The following is a 20514-nucleotide window of genomic DNA, read 5'->3' as shown; positions in this document are numbered from 1 at the left end:
GTTGAATGAAAGAATGACTAAATGGATGATTCCTATGGATGAATTCTACCTATTTACATTGAACATATTTTGGTGTTTTTTTGAACATACTTTTAAGATTCTTTTAAAAGGTAGACATTATTTCTCAATATCATGCAAAAAAATTCCTGTGGCAATAGTTGTTTTTCATCTAAGCCAGTTGATTCCTTGTTAGCCAGACTGCCAAATTTGACTTACCTCCCTAAAGATTTGCAATATATTGAAAGGATATCCTGTCTGGTCTTCCAGGCTTTTCTGTCTGTATTTTCAAATCCAACTTCTTCGCTACCTTAATCATCTCCCTGGAACACCATTTGGGGTAGATCCTCACTACCTGTCAACTCTACCATATACTCCTCTAACTGGCAGTACATTCAAACAAGGATTGATCATGAAACAGAGAGAGGACCACATCCGCTCCAAAGGGCTTTCCTCAGCAGGCATGATTTTTCTTCACAGGGAGAAAAATCCCCGTGCTCTGCTTTAGGTGGAAAGAGGTATGTGATCTTGGCCTTATCTCTTTCAGATCGGCTCCTACTTCGGGGCCTCCCTCAGCTCCGTGGACGTGAACAGAGATGGCAGCTCCGACCTGGTCCTCATCGGGGCCCCCCATTACTATGAGCAGAGCCGGGGGGGGCAGGTGTCCGTGTGCCCCTTTCCCCGGGGGGTGAGTGGCTGATGAGACCCGGGCTGGGTGGGGTCTGGGTGTGGAGGGGTCTCCTGGGTTGAGCCCTGACACTGTTTTTTGTTCTGCAGAGGGCTAAGTGGCAGTGTGGTACTGTCCTGCGAGGGGAGCAAGGCCACCTCTGGGCCCGCTTTGGGGCAGCTCTGACGGTGCTGGGGGATGTGAATGGGGACAGGCTGACGGACGTGGCCATCGGGGCCCCGGGAGAGCAGGAGAACCGTGGTGCTGTCTACCTGTTTCACGGAACCTCGGGACTGGGCATCAGCCCCGCCCACAGCCAGGTGAGGCCCGGTCACTATTTTTGTTATAACTGTAGCCTCTTTGCCAATCTGTCCCTTTCTAATTCAATGTTCCGACAGCTGCCAGATCAGTTCTCCCAGTAGTCCTTTTCGGAAGCTTCAAAAATAACACATACTTCACAGAAAAGATTCATTCTTACCACAACTAGAGGAGGTGCACAGGGCCATCATCACTCCCACTTTACAGACGAGAAGATGAAGGCTCAGAGGTGATGAACGCTGAGGTGGAAGTGTTAGGATGTAGACATTCCTTTCCTCCGAATCTCAGTCTTGGTAGGATGACCAGCAGACCCGGTTTGCCCAGATCTGTCTCGGTTTTAGCACTGAAAGTCTCACAGCTCAGGAAGGCCTATGGTTGGTCACCCTTCCAGGACTGCATGCTTCATGGGCTTGTGACTTGTGCAGTTACGCGGGGCTCCTCTCTCAGAACGGCGCTGTGCTTAGATTAAGGCTCTGCTCTGGCCATCTTGAAACTCTTAACAACTTTTGAACAAGGAGTCCTACATTTTTTTCTCCCCACTGGGTCCTGCAAATTATGTAGCTGATCCTGATGGTTGGTCACTTGAAATGTGGGTCACCACAACTGGTTTCCTCTCTAAACTGGCTCCCTGTTTCCTGCTGGATGAAGCCCACTGTCTGGAGGGACCCCCATGGTCTGGCAGTCTCCCATCACAGCCTGCCGAGGCCATCCAGTCTGCTGGCTTCTGGTCTCTGTTTTTTTTTCCAGCCTCACATTTTTCTTCTGTCCTTTCTCTGTCTCCTCATCACTCCTGCCAAATCCCTCACCCTAGAGGTTCAACCCTACCCACACATCCAAATCACCTGAAGGTCTTAAAAAACAGGTGCCTGGGCCCTGCCAGTAGGGGTTCTGATTTAATTGGTCTGGGGTCAGGGCCCCAGGCATCAGTAGAGTTTTTTCAACATTGTATTTAGAAAAATTTCAAAGTTAACTGCAAAGTTGAAAGACTTGTCCAGTGGACATCTGTATATTTATGAGCTAAAATCTACGATGAATATTTTACTAGATTTACTTTATCACATCTCCATCCTTTTTCTACCTGTCCATCAAGTTCATCGTTACTTTTTCTAGTGCAATTCAAAGTAATTTGCAACACCAGTCCAACTTCGCTCCTAAATACCTCAGCGTGTATATCATCAACTAGAATTCAAAATATTCAAATATGCTTACTGTTATTTTTAAGATCAAATGTACAGACAGGAAAAGCACAAATCTTTAGCCAGTCAAAGAATTTTGAAAAATATAATCCACAATCCTATCAAGATGCTGAACATAATCGTCACTCTAGAAAGTTCCCTCCCGCCCCCATCCAGTCAATTTCTGACCCCATTCCCTCCCAGAGGAAGCTACCGTTCCAATTATTTTCCACCACAGATGAGTTTTGCCCATTCTAATGTATGGAATAGTACACTACATAGGCCCTAGTATTTTTCACACGCTCTGGAGTTGCAGCCTGGGCTACGCATTACTGCCTTACTTTCTTCCCTCTGTGTCACGGAGCCTCTTTCCACAATTGTGTGAATATTATAATATGCCTCTTTTCATTGGCACCTGTTGTTTCTCTGTGTAAATGGGATTTGAAGGCTCTGGTTTTACTTCACTTTTATTACAAAAGCTTTACATGCTTGTACAAATTTAAAAATCTAAAGTAAACAGTACCGCAGGTTCAGACATTTGGTGTATGTGCTTGGCTGAGGAGCCAATGGGGCGAAGCTACCATCTGTGGGATTATGACTGAACGCCTCTAGGTCAGCATCCCGCCCAGGCGGAACGATGCGGCAGCGCCGCGGAAGCCTCGGTTGGCCTCGGATAGCCGGTCCCCCCCGCCATCCCCGCCGCGCGTCGGGACCGGGGTCCGGTGCGGAGAGCCCTTCGTCCTGGGACACGGGGTGCGGCCGGAAAGGCGGCCGCCCCCTCGTCCGTCACGCACCGCACGTTCGTGGGGAACCTGGTGCTAAACCATTCGTAGACAACCTGCTTCTGGGTCGGGGTTTCTTACGTAGCAGAGCAGCTCCCTCGCTGCGATCTATTGAAAGTCAGCCCTCCACACAAGGGTTTGTAAAATAATAAGAAAAAAAGAAGAAAAAAACCAACAGTGAAAGTCTTAACACCCTCCCCTTATCTGCACCTGGAAAGGAAAACAAGGTAAGGGGAGGGTCCACACACTCACCCACCCTCACCCACACCTACATACCTGCTCTCACCCACCCACAAGCCCCATACACCCACTCCCACCCCACAGACTTTGGAATTAAAAAACAAATGCAAAAAGGGTCGTGCAATACTATTGCTCTCCTGTTTGCATTTTTTACTTGCTCTTTTCCTATGACTGGGGCTAGGGTGATCAGTATGCAGACGAGCAAAACTGCTGTGGCTCTCCCAACTACCATATTATATAATTTCAAAACAAAGCATCCTTCCAACGGAATACGCTAACTTTTTCTCAAAAAAATTTGCAGTGTAATGTACGTGCAGTAAACACACAAATCTCAAGTGATGAATTTTCCTATCTGTGAACTCGAGTAAGCACCACCCAGATTAAGATATAGCACATTTCCAACATCCCACACTTCCTCATTCTTCTTTCTAGTTGATAAATTCACTTTAAAAAAAATGGCAGTAAAATATCCATGACCTAAAACTCACCATCTTAACCACTTTTATGCATACACTTCAGCGGCATTAAGTTCGTGACAAAATCACTTTTAAAATTTCTTAATATATTTGGCTGTTATCCTTTCAGTGTTACTTTTGCACATAGATTAAAGAGTCAAAATTGTTCTTAACAGCTTATTATGAAAAGCAACAATTTCCACACCCACATTGTGATTTCCTCTTCATTTTCCCTCCCCTGAGGAAACCACTTTCAGCTCTTTCAATGATTCTCCATACTTCCCGAGGACACAATTATTGTGCTGCTTCTTGATTTTTGTTTTCGCATTGACTTCCCACTATGGGAGGTGAGGACTGAGCTCTCTTTCAGGCCCCTCTTGCCACATATTCACACGCCTCCCATCCCACCCACCCCCATTCCTTAAATTTATATGATAATTTTGCTTAGATCTATGTTCAGTGTTTGCATTTTCCTGACCATGTAAAAGAGATTCAACTGAGTCAAATAGTATACTATATCACTTCTTTCCTGTGAAACTTTTTGTTTTCCCTGGAAAACCCAGTAATTGATGGACACTTGGCTATCATCTCAAGGTTGTGGTCTAAAGCTTAATAGTTACCCTAATTCCTTGAGAAGGTGTGGGAGGTATGACTTGAGTGGAGCCCAGACAATCTCTCCTTGGGTCATCCCAGGAGACTGAGTTACACTCTTCCCTATTCTTTCCCACCCCTTTCTCTCCTCCTCTTTTCTACCCTCAGCGGATCACAGGCTCCCAGTTCTCTCCGAGGCTCCAGTATTTTGGGCAGTCACTGAGCGGGGGCCAGGACCTCACAGTGGATGGACTGGTGGACCTGGCTGTAGGGGCTCAGGGGCACATGCTGCTGCTCAGGTGAGAGCACACCAGGTATCTTCTTTTTCTTAACATATGTACTTCTTTTTATTTTTAATAATTTAAAAAAATATTTATTTATTTATTTATTTAGGCTGCATTAGGCCTTCGTTGTTGCTCGGGCTTTCTCTAGTTGTGGCAAGCGGGGTTTACTCTTCATTGCGGTGCGTGGGCTTCTCATCATGGTGGCTTCTCTTGTTGCGGAGCACGGGCTCTAGGCGTGCGGGTTTCAGTAGTTGCAGCACACGGGCTCAGTAGTTGTGGCTTGTGGGCTCTAGGCACGCAGACTTCAGTAGTTGTAGCACGTGATCTCAGTAGTTGTGGCTCACGAGCTCTAGAGCACAGGCTCAGTAGTTGTGGTGCACGGGTTTAGTTGCTCCCCGGCATGTGGGATCTTCCCGGACCAGGGCTCGAACCCGTGTGCCCTGCCTCGGCAGCCAGATTCTCAACCACTGCACCACCAGGGAAGTCTCCCAGGTATCTTCTTTTTAAGGAGTGGCTTTGCTGTACGAAGGCCCCTGAGGGCCCTCTGGTGTCCCCCCACAGGTCCCAGCCGGTGCTGAAAGTTGAGGCGACCATGGAGTTCACACCCAGGGAAGTGGCAAGGGATGTGTATGAGTGTCGTGAGCGGGTGGTGAAAGACCAGATCGCTGGGGAGGTCAGAGTCTGCCTCCGTGTCCGCAAGAACACACGGGACAGGCTGGGAGAAGGTGAGGCTGGGTGAGTAAGTCTCAAGAGGTTAAACGACTGGGGACATGGACGGGTGGCCCAGAGTAAAGTTCTCACAGGCTCCGATAGCCTTCTTCAAGCTTGGGTGGAGTGAGCAAGTGGTTCCCCTGCTGGGGGGGTGGGTGGGGAGGCCCAGCAAACACCCCTAAAGAAGTAAGCATGTGACACTCCTTTACACTCTCAGTTCTCCAGAGAATGAAGGGCCCCTGTGAACTAACCACGTCTTTTTTTTTAAAATGAGAGATAACTCGTTTAAAGGGGAGGTTGAGCTGATGAAGCTAAACACAAACTCACAAAGCATTCAGATATGCATTTTATCACAACTAACTTGACTTCCTTCCTTGTCTCTATTCTCAAAGAGTGGCACTGTGCTTAGGGTGAGGAAGAGTAATGATGGTTCTAGAGAGAAACAGGGGGAGGGGATAAAATTGGTTTCTAGCAGTAATCTTACCGGACTGAGGAGATAGCAGTCAGAATTTGGGGCAGCCAGCATGGCTAGAAATTGAGAGCAAAGTCTTGGAGACTAGAGAATTACAGAGAAGGTGTCCCAAAATCTACATAGAAATTTCCTGTAAGTCATTGGCTGACTTTTAAGCCATGCATGTCCAGATCAACACTCTTAGAAACTCAGTGGAAGACAGCAACTGGAGAGCTCAAGAGTTGAACAGAAATCTAGCAGCTTCCCCATGCTGGGGAAGCAGAGATTTGAGAGGGACCTTAAAAAACACCTTGCTCCTTCTACTGGGACAATGTCCATTGAAACCAGCAAACCAAGAGAAACAATAGACAATAGAAATAGACCCATAGGTGATTCAGCAATTAGAATTATCAGATAAGAATTTAAAAGATAACTAAAATTAATATCTTCGAGAAAAAATAGGAAATGATGGAGAACTTCATAAAAAACCTGGAATTCATGAAATAGAGTTAAATGGAAACACTAGCCCTGAAAAATACACTGAATGAAATTGAGAATTCAATAGATAGATTTAATAGTAGATTAGAAGCAGAACAAACAGATATATACTACTATATATAAAATAGATAAACAGCAAGGATTTACTGTATAGCACAGGAAACTATATTCAATATCTTGTATAACCTATAATGGAAAAGAATCTGAAAAAATATATGTATAACTGAATCACTTTGCTGTACACCTGAAACTAACACAATATTGTAAATCAACTATACTTACATTTTAAAAAAGTAGAACAGAGAATTAGTGAACTGGAAGGTAAGTAAATTGCAAGTATCCAGCTGAACACACAGGGAGAAAAAAGGATGAAAAATAAACCATAGGAGACATATGGGACATGGTGAAAGATCTAATAAACATGTAATTGGAATTCCAAAAAGAAGGGAGAGAGAGAGACAGAATAAGAAAGAAGCAAGAGTTAAACCTAAATGGTAAAAGAATGTGAAAAAGAATAGATACATGTATATGTATAATTGAATCACTTTGCTGTGCACCTGAAACTAACGCAACACTGTTAATCAACTATACTCCCATATAAAATAAAAATTAAAAAAAAAAGAAATGGTGGTAAAGAATTTTCTAAAATTGATGAAAACCATCAAGATTCTCTACCAAATTAGGAACGTCCCTGGCCGTCTGGTGGTTAAGACTCCCTGCTTCCAATGCAGGGGGCGTGGGTTTGATCCCTGGTTGGGGAACTAAAATCCCATATGCCATGTGGCCAAAAAAAAAAAAAAAAAAAAAAAGATTCTCTACCAAATCAAAGAAAGATAACATTAGGCATTGTACCATCCCAAGGCACAAACTGCTGAAGGCCAAAGACAGAAAAAAAGTTAAAAGCAGCCAGAAAAAATATACTTAATTTTCCAGTATGTGACAGAGTAGCTACTATTTATTGAGCAGTTACTGTGTGGCAGACACTATGCTAAATGCTCTGTAGGCACTATTTCGTTTTCACTATTGGGAAGGTCCAATTATTATCTTCAATTTAAAAATAAGGAATTGAGGCCCTCAGAGAGGTCAGCTAACATGTCCAAATTCAGATAGCTGGAGAGCAGAGGAGCTGGGCCTCCACCTGCTGCCAGTCTGACTCCAGACCCAGACTCCTCACCACCATTCTACCCTGTCCCTTCAGGAGATACCCAGAGCACCATCACATATGACCTGGCTCTGGACCCAGGTCGCCCACATTCCCAGGCCATCTTTGAAGAGACAAAGAACAACACTCTCAGACATATAGTGACGTTGGGGCTGAGTCAGAAATGTGAGACCCTGAAGCTCCGGTTACTGGTGAGCAGAGGGTGACCATACTCCTGGGTCCTCCAAGCATGGGGCGGGCTTGGGATGTTGAGGAGGGCAGACCACCGAAACCCCATTGTCTCTCAGGATTGTGTAGAGGACTCACTGACCCCCATTGCCCTGCGCCTCAACTTCTCTCTGGTGGGAAAGCCCTTGTCCTCTTTTGGGAACCTCCGGCCAGTGCTGGCTGTAGATGCTCCGACACTCTTCACAGCCTTGGTGAGTCTGGGAGTTGGAGTCCAGCAGGAGTGTGGAAGGGACCAGAGGCCAAGGTTGTTGAAGCTCATTTTATTTCATTTCACATAATTTTATTTCAAGATTTCATTTTACTGTTTCATTTCACCTCTTTTCATGATTTCCTTTCATTTTTCTCATACTCTGTTTTGGCAGTTTCCCTTTGAGAAGAATTGTGGCAATGACAGCATTTGCCAGGATGACCTCAGCATCACCTTCAGTTTTATGAGGTGAGTTTCCTGTCCTCATTTTTACCCCCAGACCTGCACCATGACCTGCTGCTCTGTTCTTCTCCTGGCCCCCAGGGGAGCCTGGCGCAGAGCAGCTGCCTCAGAGGTGTGTTTGTGTGGCTGCCTCGTGCACTGTCTTCTCTCTCCGAGTGTCCGCGCCTCCTTCCCGCCGGAGCAGACCCGCTGCAGGAAAGCACTCAGCATCTCATGGCATGGCTTGTTCCCACCACAGCCTGGACACCCTGGTGGTGGGTGGTTCCCGGGACTTAAACGTGACGCTGACTGTGAGAAACCAGGGCGAGGACTCCTACAGAACACAGGTCACCTTCTTCTACCCATCTGGCTTGTCCTATCGGAGGGTGTCAGGCGCCCAGGTAGCCAAACCCTTCTCAGGCTCCATCTGACTTTGCGTTCCCTGCCCCCATGGCTGGTGTTTGACATCATCACTTCTGCCTCCCTTGCCTTCCAGAACCAGCGCTCACAGCGGTTCTGGCGCCTGATCTGTGAGTCTGACGTCTCCACTGAAGGGTCTGGGACCTTGAAGAGCACCAGCTGCAGCATAAACCACCCCATCTTCCCAGAGAACTCAGAGGTCAGGCTGTTGGCTCCTCCTCCCTTTTTCTCCTTTGTCTTCCTCTGAATTCTTCCCTAGTTCTTCTTTTTCTTCTTCTTCTTCTTTCCTCCTCCTCTTCCTTCTTCTTCTTCTTCTTCTTCTTCTTCTTCTTGTTCTTCTTGTTCTTCTTCTTCTTCTTCTTCTTCTTCTTCTTCTTCTTCTTCTTCTTCTTCTTCTTCTTCTTCTTCTTCTTCTTCTTCTTCTTCTTCTTCTTCTTCTTCTTCTTCTTCTTCGCCTTCTCCTCTTCTTCTTTCTTCTTTTTCTCCTTCTCCTTCTCCTCCTTCTCCTTCCTCTTCTCCTTCCCCTTCTCCTCCTTCTTCTTCTCCTTCTTCTCCTCCTCCTTCTTCTTCTGCTATTTCTACTTCTTCTCCTACTTCTCCTCCTCCTCCTTCTTCTTCTTTGCTGCACTGCATGGCTTGTGGGATCTTAGTTTCCTGGCCAGATATTGAACCTGCGCCCTCGGCAGTGAAAATGCATGGAGTCCTAACCAATGGACCGCCAGGGAATTCTCTTCTTTTTTTTTTTAAGTAGATGTTTCTTTTTTTTGAAAAACAGCTTTATTGAGATAAAATTCATCTACCACACAATTCACCCACTTCAAGTATACAGTCCAGTGGCTTTTGCAATGTTCACAGTGTTGTGCATCCATCACCATGATCAATGTTAGTGTATTTTATTACCCCAAGAAAAGACCCTGCTCCCCTTAGCCATCAGCCCGTGTCGTCCCATCTCTCCCAGCCCTAGGCAACCACTACTCTATTTGCTGTCTTGAGATTCACCTATTCTGGATATTTCATATAAATGGAATCATATAATAGGATTGCTTCTTTGACTGAGCATCATGCTTTCAAGGATCATCCATGTTGCAGGATGTATTAATACTCAGATTCTTTTTACTGCTGAATAATATTCTGTTGTACGGATGTGCCCCATTTTATTTACCCATTCTTCAGCTGATGGACATTTGGGTTGTTCCTTCTCTCTGACTCTTGTCACTGTCTCTTCTTTCTCCAACTCCAGATCACCTTCAATATCACATTTGACGTGAACCCTGATGCTTTCTTTGGAAACAAACTGCTTCTCAAGGCCAATGTGACCAGGTGCGCTATGCCTGGCCTCCTCCATTTTGAGGCCCCAGCCCCCGGCACCCCTGTTCAGGGTGGACCATTGCCCTCTCCCCACTTGTTCTCCCTTCAGTTCATTTGTTTACTCAACAAACACCAACTGAGCACCCACCACGTTCCAGGCATGGCCCCCTGTGCTGGTGGAACAGTGATGGACAAGACAGCTGTGATTCTTGCCCTCACAGAGGTTATAATTTAGGGGCAAAGACAGACAGGAAAGCCGATGATTATGATACAGTATGAAATGAATGATGTCTAGTCTTCTTGGGAGATTGGTGTTCAGAGAAGACTATACATTCAGGCTGTGAGTTAGCCAAGCAAAGGCATAAATTGAGGCTGGGCATGAAGACAGAGAGAAGGAAGTGTGGACCAAGCAAAGCCCGGAGACTGCAAAGGTCAGGCTGAGTTTGAGCACAGGAGGCAGGATTGAAGGAGTTGGTTAGATATAGGCCGTGTCATGAAATGACATGATGAGTGCTCTTAGGGAACTTGCAGTTTAACTTGGGAGTGACGTGATCACCTTTGCATGCTAGAAAGATCACTCTCCAGGAGCGGGGGAGATTGGGGTGGGAGTCATTTTGAATTCAGGGGACCAGTGAGAAGAAAGCATCCTTCTGCAGGCGTCCGTCCTGGTGAGTAGGGATGGGCCTGGGCTACACAGGGGCAGCCCTGGTCTTTCCTACAATCTCTGTTTCCTCTGTTGGATTTAGAGGACAGCGTTTAGGATGCTGAGAGGACAGGACTTGGTGGTTGGTTGGTGATGGAGGGTGAGGGGGAGGAAGAAGGAGAAGGAAAGGCTGATTCTCAATTCTCAAGAGCTGACCAGAGCTCTCTGTTTCCCTTCAGTGAGAACAACATACCTGGGAACAACAAAACCAAATTCCAGCTGCAGCTGCCTGTGAAATACGCTGTCTACATGGTGGTCACCAGGTACTGGCTGCTGGGGCTTTTAGTTCTGCCTTCACCACTGGGCTGGACATGGCACATTGAGTATCTGTGTGCACGAGTCTGTGCACGTGTGCCTGTGAGTGAGTCTGAGGATATGTGTGCACACGTGTGTGTCTGTACGTGCATGTGTACATGTGTGTGTGAGGGACCCAAACTGGCACATGCTGCAGGTCCCACCCACACTGCCCCTGCACACCATCCCGCTCGCACCCTCTCAGGGCTGCCTTACCTGCGTGCCTGTTCACCCCTTTACACACTTAGCCCAAGACCCCCTCCCAGGACTCCCCTGATGTTCTCTCACCTCCTGCCCCTTCTTCTTTCTCCCATCAGCCTTGAGGTCTCGACCAAATATCTCAACTTCACAGCCTCAGAGAAGACCAGCCACATTATAGAGCATCAGTATCAGGTGGGGAGCTGAGAAGGAGCCTGGGGAGGGAAATCGAGATGATGGGAGCACAGAAAGAATGGTAGGAGGGACTTCCCTGGTGGTCCAGTGGTTAAGACTTTGCCTTCCAATGCAGTGGGCACGGGTTTGATCCTTGGTCGGGGAACTAGGATCCCGCATGCCACGTGGCCAAAAAAAAATATGATGGGAAACATGCATGAGGTGCCTGCTTTGGGCCAGGCTCTGTTCTAAGCTTGCTGTGAATCCACACACACCACCACGTGCATCCGTATGTGTATACACACACGTATTAACTCATTTTATCTTCGTAATGACCCTGTAACAGAGGTACTGTTGTCTCCCCCAGTTTATAGACGAAGAAACTGGGGCTCAGAGAGGCTAACAGAACATGCCCACAGTCTCACCCCTAGTGAGTGGAAGAGCCACTGCTTCCGACCAGCCTGTCTGGTTCTGGAATGGGTGTTTAACCCCTGTGCTCTCCTGTCTCTCAGAAAGCATCAAGAGGCAGGATGCTTGGGTCTGTGAGGCCTGATTCAGTACTGGGCTGTCGGGAGTGGGGAGCCTGATTCTAGTTGCTGGTGGGGGCACAAAGGCCAGAACCCTGATATCTGCCCCTCCCCCCCCACGCAGTTCAACAACCTGGGAGGGAGGAAGCTCCCCATCAGTGTGGTCTTCTTGGTCCCCATCCAGCTGAACCAGGTGACCGTGTGGGACCAGCTCCACGTCACCTTCTCCCAGGTAAGCACAGCTGGGCCTGAGGATTGGGCCCAGCTCCTCTCTCCACAGCCCTGGTCTTTCCTAAAATCACTTCTGTTTCCTCTGTTGGGTTTTGGAGCCATTTCTGACCCTCTCTTGGACCTCGGTTTTCTCACCTCCCAGAGGGTGGACCCAGGAGCCCTCGCTTCAATCTGTCCTCACAGTGTCCCTCTTTCCTCAGAACCTCTCCAGTAGATGCCACACCAACAAGAGTGACCCTCGTCGCTCTGACTTCCTGGGGGAGCTTAAGAAGACCCCACTGCTGGTGAGACTAAGCCCAGCCTCAGCCTTGGGGCTGCACGCAGACTCCGCACTGCCCCCTCACCTGGGCCCAGTACTGGCTCTCATCTGCCGGCTGAGTGCATGGGATGTGGCCTGCATCCAGCTTTCCTGCTCACCTCTCTCCCCTCCTCCCTTCCCCAGAACTGCTCCATCGCTGTCTGCCAGAGAATCCAGTGTGACATCCCGTCCTTTGGCGTCCAAGAAGAATTCAAGGTCACCCTCAAGGGCAACCTCGCATTTGACTGGTATATCAAGGTAGGTGGGTGCCTGAGGCTCGGCTGGGCACAGACGAGATCCTCCAGGGCCAATGGGTCCAGCTCCCATCCTCTCTCTCCCACAGACTTTGCATAACCACCTTCAGGTTGTGAGCACTGCGGAGATCTTGTTTGATGATTCGGAGTTCGCCCTGCTCCCAGGACAGGGCGCGTTTGTGAGGGCCCAGGTATCTGTCTCGGACACAGAGGGACCGCTGGAGGCAGGAGAGGAGGCTGGGCTTGTGGGAGAGAGAGGGGGGGGGGGCTGGGGAGGAGGAGTGAGGGCTGGGGTTAGGGGGCACAGGGGATTTAGTCATGGGGTTCGGGGAGCACACAAGGTCTGACTGGGGAACCCCCAGAAATCCAGAGTCTCTCTCCCCTGATGCCCCCCCCCCGCCTCCCCCTCTCCCTGCTCCAGACAGAGACCAAGGTGGAGCCTTACGAAGTACATAACCCTGTCCCGCTGATCGTGGGCAGCTCGGTTGGGGGCCTGGTGCTCCTGGCCCTCGTCACTGCCGGCCTGTACAAGGTAACTCCCCCGGGGCCCTCTTCCTGCCCCTCGCCTCCCCCCACCCCCACGGCTTCTCACTCAGCAGCGCCTTCCTGGGTTCAGCTCCCAGCTGTGCCTCGGGCAGCTCACAGAGCCTCAGTTTCTTCAGCTGTAAAATGAGACTATAAATACCCATTCTGTGGAGGTCTTTGGGTTCGTATCTCTAGAGCACTTAGAATGGTCTCTGGTACAGAGTAAACACTATATAAAGAGTACTTATTATTATATTTTAGATTTCTTTCCCTCTTTTCTTTCTCAATAGTGATGCCATCCCCCTCCCTGTCCCACTTTCCCCAGATCTATTCTGCACTCCGCCACATTATTCTTTGCATCTCTTGGTCCCGCCGTCTCCCAGCCTGGCCTGCATGGCCTTCACTCGCCCTCCTGGCCTTGGTGCCCTTACTCCCCTGCCTCTGCCTCCGCAGCTTGGCTTCTTCAAACGACAGTACAAGGACATGTTAACTGAAGCTGTTCCTGAAACTGCCTCCCCCCAGTAACAGCAGCTCCTTCCCCACTCCACTGAGTGGCCTCTCCTGCAGCAAACAGGATGTGGTTGGACCGAAGAGTGAGCGGGTCCCAGGCTGCTGGATGGACACATCTGTTGGGAGACCAGGGCAGTGATGTCTCACTCAGGAGCAACCTGCTTGGGTTTCCATTCCTGTGTGTGTGTGTGTGTGTGTGCACGCGTGCACGAGTGTGAATTGTGTGTGTGGCTCAGATCTCTCTCGCATGAGGACACGTGCCTTCCGCACAAATCTCAAGCAGAAGGGAGTTGCTTGGGCTTCCTTGTGTGTGGGTGGAGGTGCCATTGGTTCTTCCTCGGGGACAGAAGTGATGGCAGCTTTTGTGGGTGGACACAAAGGGAAGTGCAAGAAATCCTCCCCCAGCTATAGGAAGCGAGACCTCCTTTTGTGGGTGAGCCCGCAGGCCAGCAGAAGCCCATGCAGCTGGGCCTGAGCCTACCTGGACAAGCCAGCAGGAACCTGTCCAACCCATTCCACACTAGAGCTGATGTGTCCAGTGTGCAATGGTGCACCTCCCTTTATGTATTCACTTTATTATTTTAATGCTACTTTTATTTTTTGAATGGATGAACAGGTCCGTAGTATCAAAATCAAAAGACACGCAAGGGTGTGTGATGAAGTTTCCCTTCCATCCTGGTCTGCCAGCCATTTAGGTCTCTTGTAAAGGGTAGTCCAGGTTATGCGTTTGGGGGTCTCCTTCACAAAGATTCTAGGCATATGCAAACACACACACACACACACACACACACACAAGCTTTTTTACACAAATGGCAGCATGCATTGTTTATACTGTTCTGCATCTTGCTTTCTTCATTAATATGGCTTAGACATTGTTTTATATCAAGACATAAAGTACTTTTTCATTCTTTTATATAGCGCACCATGTTCCACTGTGTGAGTGGATCCTAACGTCCTTGTCTCCCTCCGATATATTATTTCCAACTTCTTGCAATGAGAAACAATGGTGAATTAATAAATTGAATATATGTCGTTTTTGCATATGTGTAAGATAATTTATAGGATACATTCCCGGAAGTCTGAATTCTGCCAGAAGCAACCCCAAGAGAAGAATTTGAGTGAAAGAAGCTTATTTAAGAGAGACTCCAGGAAATACCAGTGGGGGAGGGACGTGAGCTGGGGAGGGAAAGGCAGCCAGTAAAGGGTATATTATCAACAGAGGGACCATTATGAGCTCCTGGAGTGTAACCCCACCGGGGAGGTCTGGGACGCAAAGTAGAACACACACCTTGACACTTCCCACCCGAGCAGAGAAGGAGCTGGTGTATGGATACACCAATTCCACATAGTTATTGGCTGAGGGTTGCTCTTTGTGGGGAAGGAAGTGCTAATTCCCTGGCACCTCTGGCCGGCCCTGAATGTAGGCAGAGCGGCTCTGGTGGCCAGAGAAAGGGCTACAGATGCTGCCAGCTGGAAGTCTGCCAGGTGAGCATAGCCCCTGGCAAGGCCCGCAGGGATCCGGGCAGGGTACCAACAGCACTTGCTATGAAGAGTGAGTACAGATGAAGTTTTGATAGCTGTTTCTAGGTAGCCCTCCCTCCTCTGGGGAGTTCTCCCACTGCCCATCTCCCAACCTTTGCCAGTGCAGTACCCACGACTCTGCCCTTAGCACCCATCCTAATGCTCACATCAGTCCTGCTAAGTGGCCATCTCTTGCTATTTACTGATGTCTGAATTTCACTTATGAGGAAGCTGAGACAGAGAGATCATCTCAATTGCCTGAGGTCATACAGATAAAGAGGAGATGGAGCTGGGATTCAAACCTGTTTCTGTCTGGCTCCAAAGCTTTTGTCTTTTACTGTCCCGACAGCCTCAGAGGAATGGCCTGCAGCAGGCACGAGGGAGGTAGGGGGGAGAGAGTGGCTGTTGTTTAGCTGTTATAATATCAGGTGAACCATATGAAATCGCTGACACATTTGTTGACAAAAATGGGAATTGCATGCAGTTCATCGAGATACAAGAAAATCATGGCTTAGCTGGACATCTGCTCCAGATGTGATAGGAAGGAGGGCAGGTGAGGGACGTGTCCTAGGGGAGGCGACCCCTGACTCAAGTAGGGGCAAGAGTCTTCCAGTCAGAGGGCAGCACATGTGGGGCTAGAAGAGTGGGCAGGAGCTTGGGCATATGTGCTCTGTAAGCTAGAGTGAGGAGTTTGAGTTTTATTCAAAGTGCAATTAGATGTCATCAAAGGATGACTGATAAGACAATGGCCCTTTGTATCTTTGGGGGTGTTGCAACACATGGCACTTGAAATTGTTCTACATGATTTCTTCTTCTGACTTCAAAATCCATTAAAAATCCATTTTCTTCTTCCTTAAGTTGAAAGACAAAAGACCTCAAGATTTCCAGATGTCCTTAACTGACCCAGAAAGGAGAGGGCCTCTGTACCTGCAGGCACCTGTCCTTGGATGGGCAGTCAAGGCTCAGAGTCCACATCGGCCTCTTTGCACTGGAAACTTGTGTTGAATTCAGTCAGATAGGAGCTTTATGATAGGTTAAAAAGTAAATTATTTCTAGTGACAAATGACCCTAGCATGATCACAAAGTTACTAATAAACAGGGCCATAGATCTCTGGTGAGAAGCAGATAAACCCAGGAAAGTCTGTCCTTGTTTTTACGTTTTGGGGTTCAGAATAAACAAATCTCTGCAGTCTCCACCCTTCTTTTCCTACTTAGTAATAGGTTCTTATCTGGGACACCGTGGAAGATTGTTATATTGTTATATTAATAGTTACGACCCTCGATGAATTGTGTCTCCCTGCATCCCACTCCCTTGCAATGTGACATTGCTGCTGCTCCCATCAAGTGGTGGGGTCTTCCTCTCTACCCTCTGGAATCTGGGTTGCACTTGTGCTTTGCTTTGACCAATAGAATGTGGTAGAAGGGCTATTGTGCAAGTTCCTGGGCCTAGACCGTCAGAAGCACTGCAGCTTCTGTGCTCAACCTCTCAGACTCCTGAGACCACTGTGCTGAGACCCAGCTAGCCTATTGGAGAATGAGACAACTGAGGCCCCCAGCCGACAGCCAGCACAACTGCACGCATGAGGCCATATTGGACCTTCCAGCCCAGTCCAACCATCCAACAACTGCAGCCACAGGCAAGTCCAACAAAAGAACTGCCCAGATTGTCACTTCCCAGAACTGTGAGAAATCATAAATTGTGGATGTTTCAATCCACTGTGTTTTGGAGTGGCTGGTTATGATGCAGTGGATAACTAATACAGCCAAACAATGAAAGAACATTTCCCATTTTCCTTTGTGGCTAGGTGTGGCCATGTAGCTAGATTCTGGTGAAGGGGATGTGAGTAGAGTGAGTGAACAACTTTGGAGTCAGGTCCTTTGAGAGAAAGAGTATGCTCCTTTTCTCCTTGCCATCTTTTCACCAGCTGGAGTGTGAATGTTGTGGTGCACCATTTTTTCTTTTTTCAATTTTATTTTATTTTATTTTTTTAACATCTTTATTAGAGTATAATTGCTTTACAATGGTGTGTTAGTTTCTGCTTTATAACAAAGTGAATCAGCTATACATATACATATATCCCCATATCTCTTCCCTCTTGTGTCTCCCTCCCTCCCACCCCTCTAGATGGTCACAAAGCATGAAGCTGATCTCCCTGTGCTATGTGGCTTCTTCCCACTAGCTATCAGTTTTACATTTGGTAGTGTATATATGTAAATGCCACTCTCTCACTTTGTCCCAGCTTACCCTTCCCCCTCCCCGTGTCCTCAGGTCCATTCTCTAGTAGGTCTGCATCTTTATTCCCATCCTGCCCCTAGGTTCTTCATGACCTTTTTTTTTTTTTTTTTTTTTTAGATTCCATATATATGTGTTAGCATATGGTATTTGTTTTTCTCTTTCTGACTTACTTCAGTCTGTATGACAGACTCTAGATCCATCCACCTCACTGCAAATAACTCAATTTTGTTTCCTTTTATGGCTGAGTAATATTCCATTGTATATATGTGCCACATCTTCTTTATCCATTCATCTGTCGATGGACACTTAGGTTGCTTCCATGTCCTGGCTATTGTAAATAGAGCCGCAATGAATATTGTGGTACATGACTCTTTTTGAATAATGGTTTTCTCAGGGTATATGCCCAGTAGTGGAATTGCTGGGTCATATGGTAGTTCTATTTTTAGTTTTTTAAGGACCCTCCATATTGTTCTCCATAGTGGCTGTATCAGTTTACATTCCCACCAACAGTGCAAGAGGGTTCCCTTTTCTCCACACCCTCTCCAGCATTTATTGTTTGTAGATTTTTTGATGATGGCCATTCTGACTGGTGTGAAGTGATGTCTCATGGTAGTTTTGATTTGCATTTCTCTAATGATTAGTGATGTTGAGCATTCCTTCATGTGTTTGTTGGCCATCTGTATATCTTCTTTTGAGAAATGTCTATTTAGGTCTTCTGCCCATTTTTGGATTGGGTTGTTGGTTTTTTTGATATTGAGCTGCTTGTAAATTTTGGAGATTAATCCTTTGTCTGTTGTTTCATTCGCAAATATTTTCTCCCGTTCTAAGGGTTGTCTTTTCATCTTTATGGTTTCCTTTGCTGTGCAAAAGCTTTTAAGTTTCATTAGGTCCCATTTGTTTATTTTTGTTTTTATTTCCATTTCTGTAGGAGGTGGGTCAAAAAGGATCTTGCTGTGATTTATGTCATAGAGTGTTCTGCCTATGTTTTCCTCTAAGAGTTTTATAATGTCTGGCCTTACATTTAGGTCTTTAATCCATTTTGAGTTTATTTTTGTGTATGGTGTTAGGGAGTGCTCTAATTTCATTCTTTTACATGTAGCTGTCCAGTTTTCCCAGCACCACTTATTGAAGAGGCTGTCTTTTCTCCATTGTGATTTCCTGCCTCCTTTATCAAAAATAAGGTGACCATATGTGCGTGGGTTTATCTCTGGGCTTTCTATACTGTTCCATTGATCTATATTTCTGTTTTTGTGCCAGTACCATACTGTCTTGATTACTGTAGCTTTGTAGTATAGTCTGAAGTCCAGGAGCCTGATTCCTCCAGCTCCATTTTTCTTTCTCAAGATTGCTTTTGTTATTTGGGGTCTTTTGTGTTTCTATACAACTTGTGAAATTTTTTATTCTAGTTCTGTGGAAAATGCCAGTGGTAGTTTGATAGGGATTACATTGAATCTGTAGATTGCTTTGGGTAGTATAGTCATTTTCACACTGTTGATTCTTCCAATCCAAGAACATGGTATATCTCTCCATCTGTTGGTATCATCTTTAATTTCTTTCATCAGTGTCTTATAATTTTCTGCATACAGGTCTTTTGTCTCCTTAGGTAGGTTTATTCCTAGGTATTTTATTCTTTTTGTTGCAATGGTAAATGGGAGTGTTTCCTTAATTTCACTTTCAGATTTTTCATCGTTAGTGTATAGGAATGCAAGAGATTTCTGTGCATTAATTTTCTATCCTGCTACTTTACCAAATTCATTGATTAGCTCTAGTAGTTTTCTGGTAATATCTTTAGGATTCTCTATGTACAGTATCATGTCATCCGCAAACAGTGACAGCTTTACTTCTTCTTTTCCAGTTTGGATTCCTTTTATTTTTTTTTCTTCTCTGATTGCTGTGGCTAAAACTTCCAAAACTATGTTGAATAATAGTGGTGAGAGTGGGCAAACTTGTCTTGTTCCTGATCTTAGTGGAATTGGTTTCAGTTTTTCACCATTGAGGATGATGTTGGCTGTGGGTTTGTCATATATTGCCTTTATTATGTTGAGGTAAGTTCCCTCTATGCCCACTTTCTGCAGGGTTTTTATCATAAATGGGTGTTGAATTTTGTTGGAAGTTTTTCTGCATCTATTGAGATGATCATATGGTTTTTATTCTTCAATTTGGTAATATGGTGTATCACATTGCTTGATTTGCGTATATTGAAGAATCCTTGCATTCCTGGGATAAACCCCACTTGATCATGGTGTATGATCCTTTTAATGTGCTGTTGGATTCTGTTTGCTAGTAATGTGTTGACGGTTTTTGCATCTATGTTCATCAGTGATATTGACCTGTAGTTTTCTTTCTTTGTGACATCTTTCTTTGGTTATCAGGGTGATGGTGGCCTCGTATAATGAGTTTGGAAGTGTTCCTCCCTCTGCTATATTTTGGAAGAGTTTGAGAAGGGTAGGTGTTAGCACTTCTCTAAATGTTTGATAGAATTCACCTGTGAAGCCATCTGGTCCTAGGCTTTTGTTTGTTGGAAGATTTTTAATCACAGTTTCAATTTCAGTTCTTGTGATTGGTCTGTTTATATTTTCTATTTCTTCCTGGTTCAGTCTCGGAAGGTTGTGGTTTTCTAAAAATTTGTCCATTTCTTCCAGGTTGTCCATTTTATTGGCATATAGTTGCTTGTAATAATCTCTCATGAGCCTTTATGTTTCTGCAGTGTCAGTTGTTACTTCTCCTTTTTCATTTCTAATCCTATTGATTTGAGTCTTCTCCCCTTTTTTCTTGATGAGTCTGGCTAATGGTTTATCAATTTTGTTTATCTTCTCAAAGAACCAGGCTTTAGTTTTATTGATCTTTGCTATTGTTTCCTTCATTTCTTTTTTAATTTATTTCTGATCTGATCTTTATGATTTCTTTCCTTCTGCTAACTTTGGGGATTTTTTGTTCTTCTTTCTCTAATTTCTTTAGGTATAAAGTTAGGTTGTTTATTTGAGATGTTTCTTGTTTCTTAAGGTAGGATTGTATTGCTATAAACTTCCCTCTTAGAACTGCTTTTGCTGCATCCCATAGGTTTTGGGTTGTCGTGTTTTCATTGCCATCTGTTTCTAGGTATTTTTTGATTTCCTCTTTGATTTATTCAGTGATCTCTTGGTTATTAAGTAGTGTATTGTTTAGCCCCCATGTGTTTGTATTTTTTACAGATTTTTTCCTGTAATTGATATCTAATCTCATAGCGTTGTGGTCAGAAAAGATACTTGATAAGATTTCAATTTTCTTAAATTTACCAAGGCTTGATTTGTGACCGAAGATATGATCTATCCTGGAGAATGTTCCATGAGCACTTGAGAAGAAAGTGT

General features: G+C 45.9%; 1 protein-coding gene across 1 annotated transcript in view; it reads left to right on the top strand.

Annotated features, from left to right (window-relative positions):
* Positions 1–14442, top strand: part of ITGAM (integrin subunit alpha M) — a 37323-nt gene extending 22881 nt beyond the window's left edge. The window contains exons 13-30 of the mRNA XM_007186458.2: positions 545–685; positions 775–984; positions 4394–4524; positions 5071–5234; positions 7368–7522; positions 7619–7750; positions 7922–7995; positions 8228–8369; positions 8465–8587; positions 9629–9708; positions 10579–10662; positions 11011–11086; positions 11717–11824; positions 12024–12107; positions 12266–12379; positions 12465–12566; positions 12797–12907; positions 13354–14442. Of these exons, the coding sequence (XP_007186520.2) occupies positions 545–685; positions 775–984; positions 4394–4524; positions 5071–5234; positions 7368–7522; positions 7619–7750; positions 7922–7995; positions 8228–8369; positions 8465–8587; positions 9629–9708; positions 10579–10662; positions 11011–11086; positions 11717–11824; positions 12024–12107; positions 12266–12379; positions 12465–12566; positions 12797–12907; positions 13354–13425 (2103 nt within the window). The 3' untranslated portion in view covers positions 13426–14442. The remainder of the gene's footprint in view (positions 1–544; positions 686–774; positions 985–4393; positions 4525–5070; positions 5235–7367; positions 7523–7618; positions 7751–7921; positions 7996–8227; positions 8370–8464; positions 8588–9628; positions 9709–10578; positions 10663–11010; positions 11087–11716; positions 11825–12023; positions 12108–12265; positions 12380–12464; positions 12567–12796; positions 12908–13353) is intronic.
* Positions 14443–20514: the final 6072 nt, after the last annotated feature.

This window comes from Balaenoptera acutorostrata, chromosome 15, assembly GCF_949987535.1.
Source record: "Balaenoptera acutorostrata chromosome 15, mBalAcu1.1, whole genome shotgun sequence".
Taxonomy (NCBI): Eukaryota; Metazoa; Chordata; class Mammalia; order Artiodactyla; family Balaenopteridae; genus Balaenoptera; species Balaenoptera acutorostrata.
Note: the sequence above shows the minus strand (reverse complement) of the source record. Positions and strands in the feature narration are given on the sequence as shown.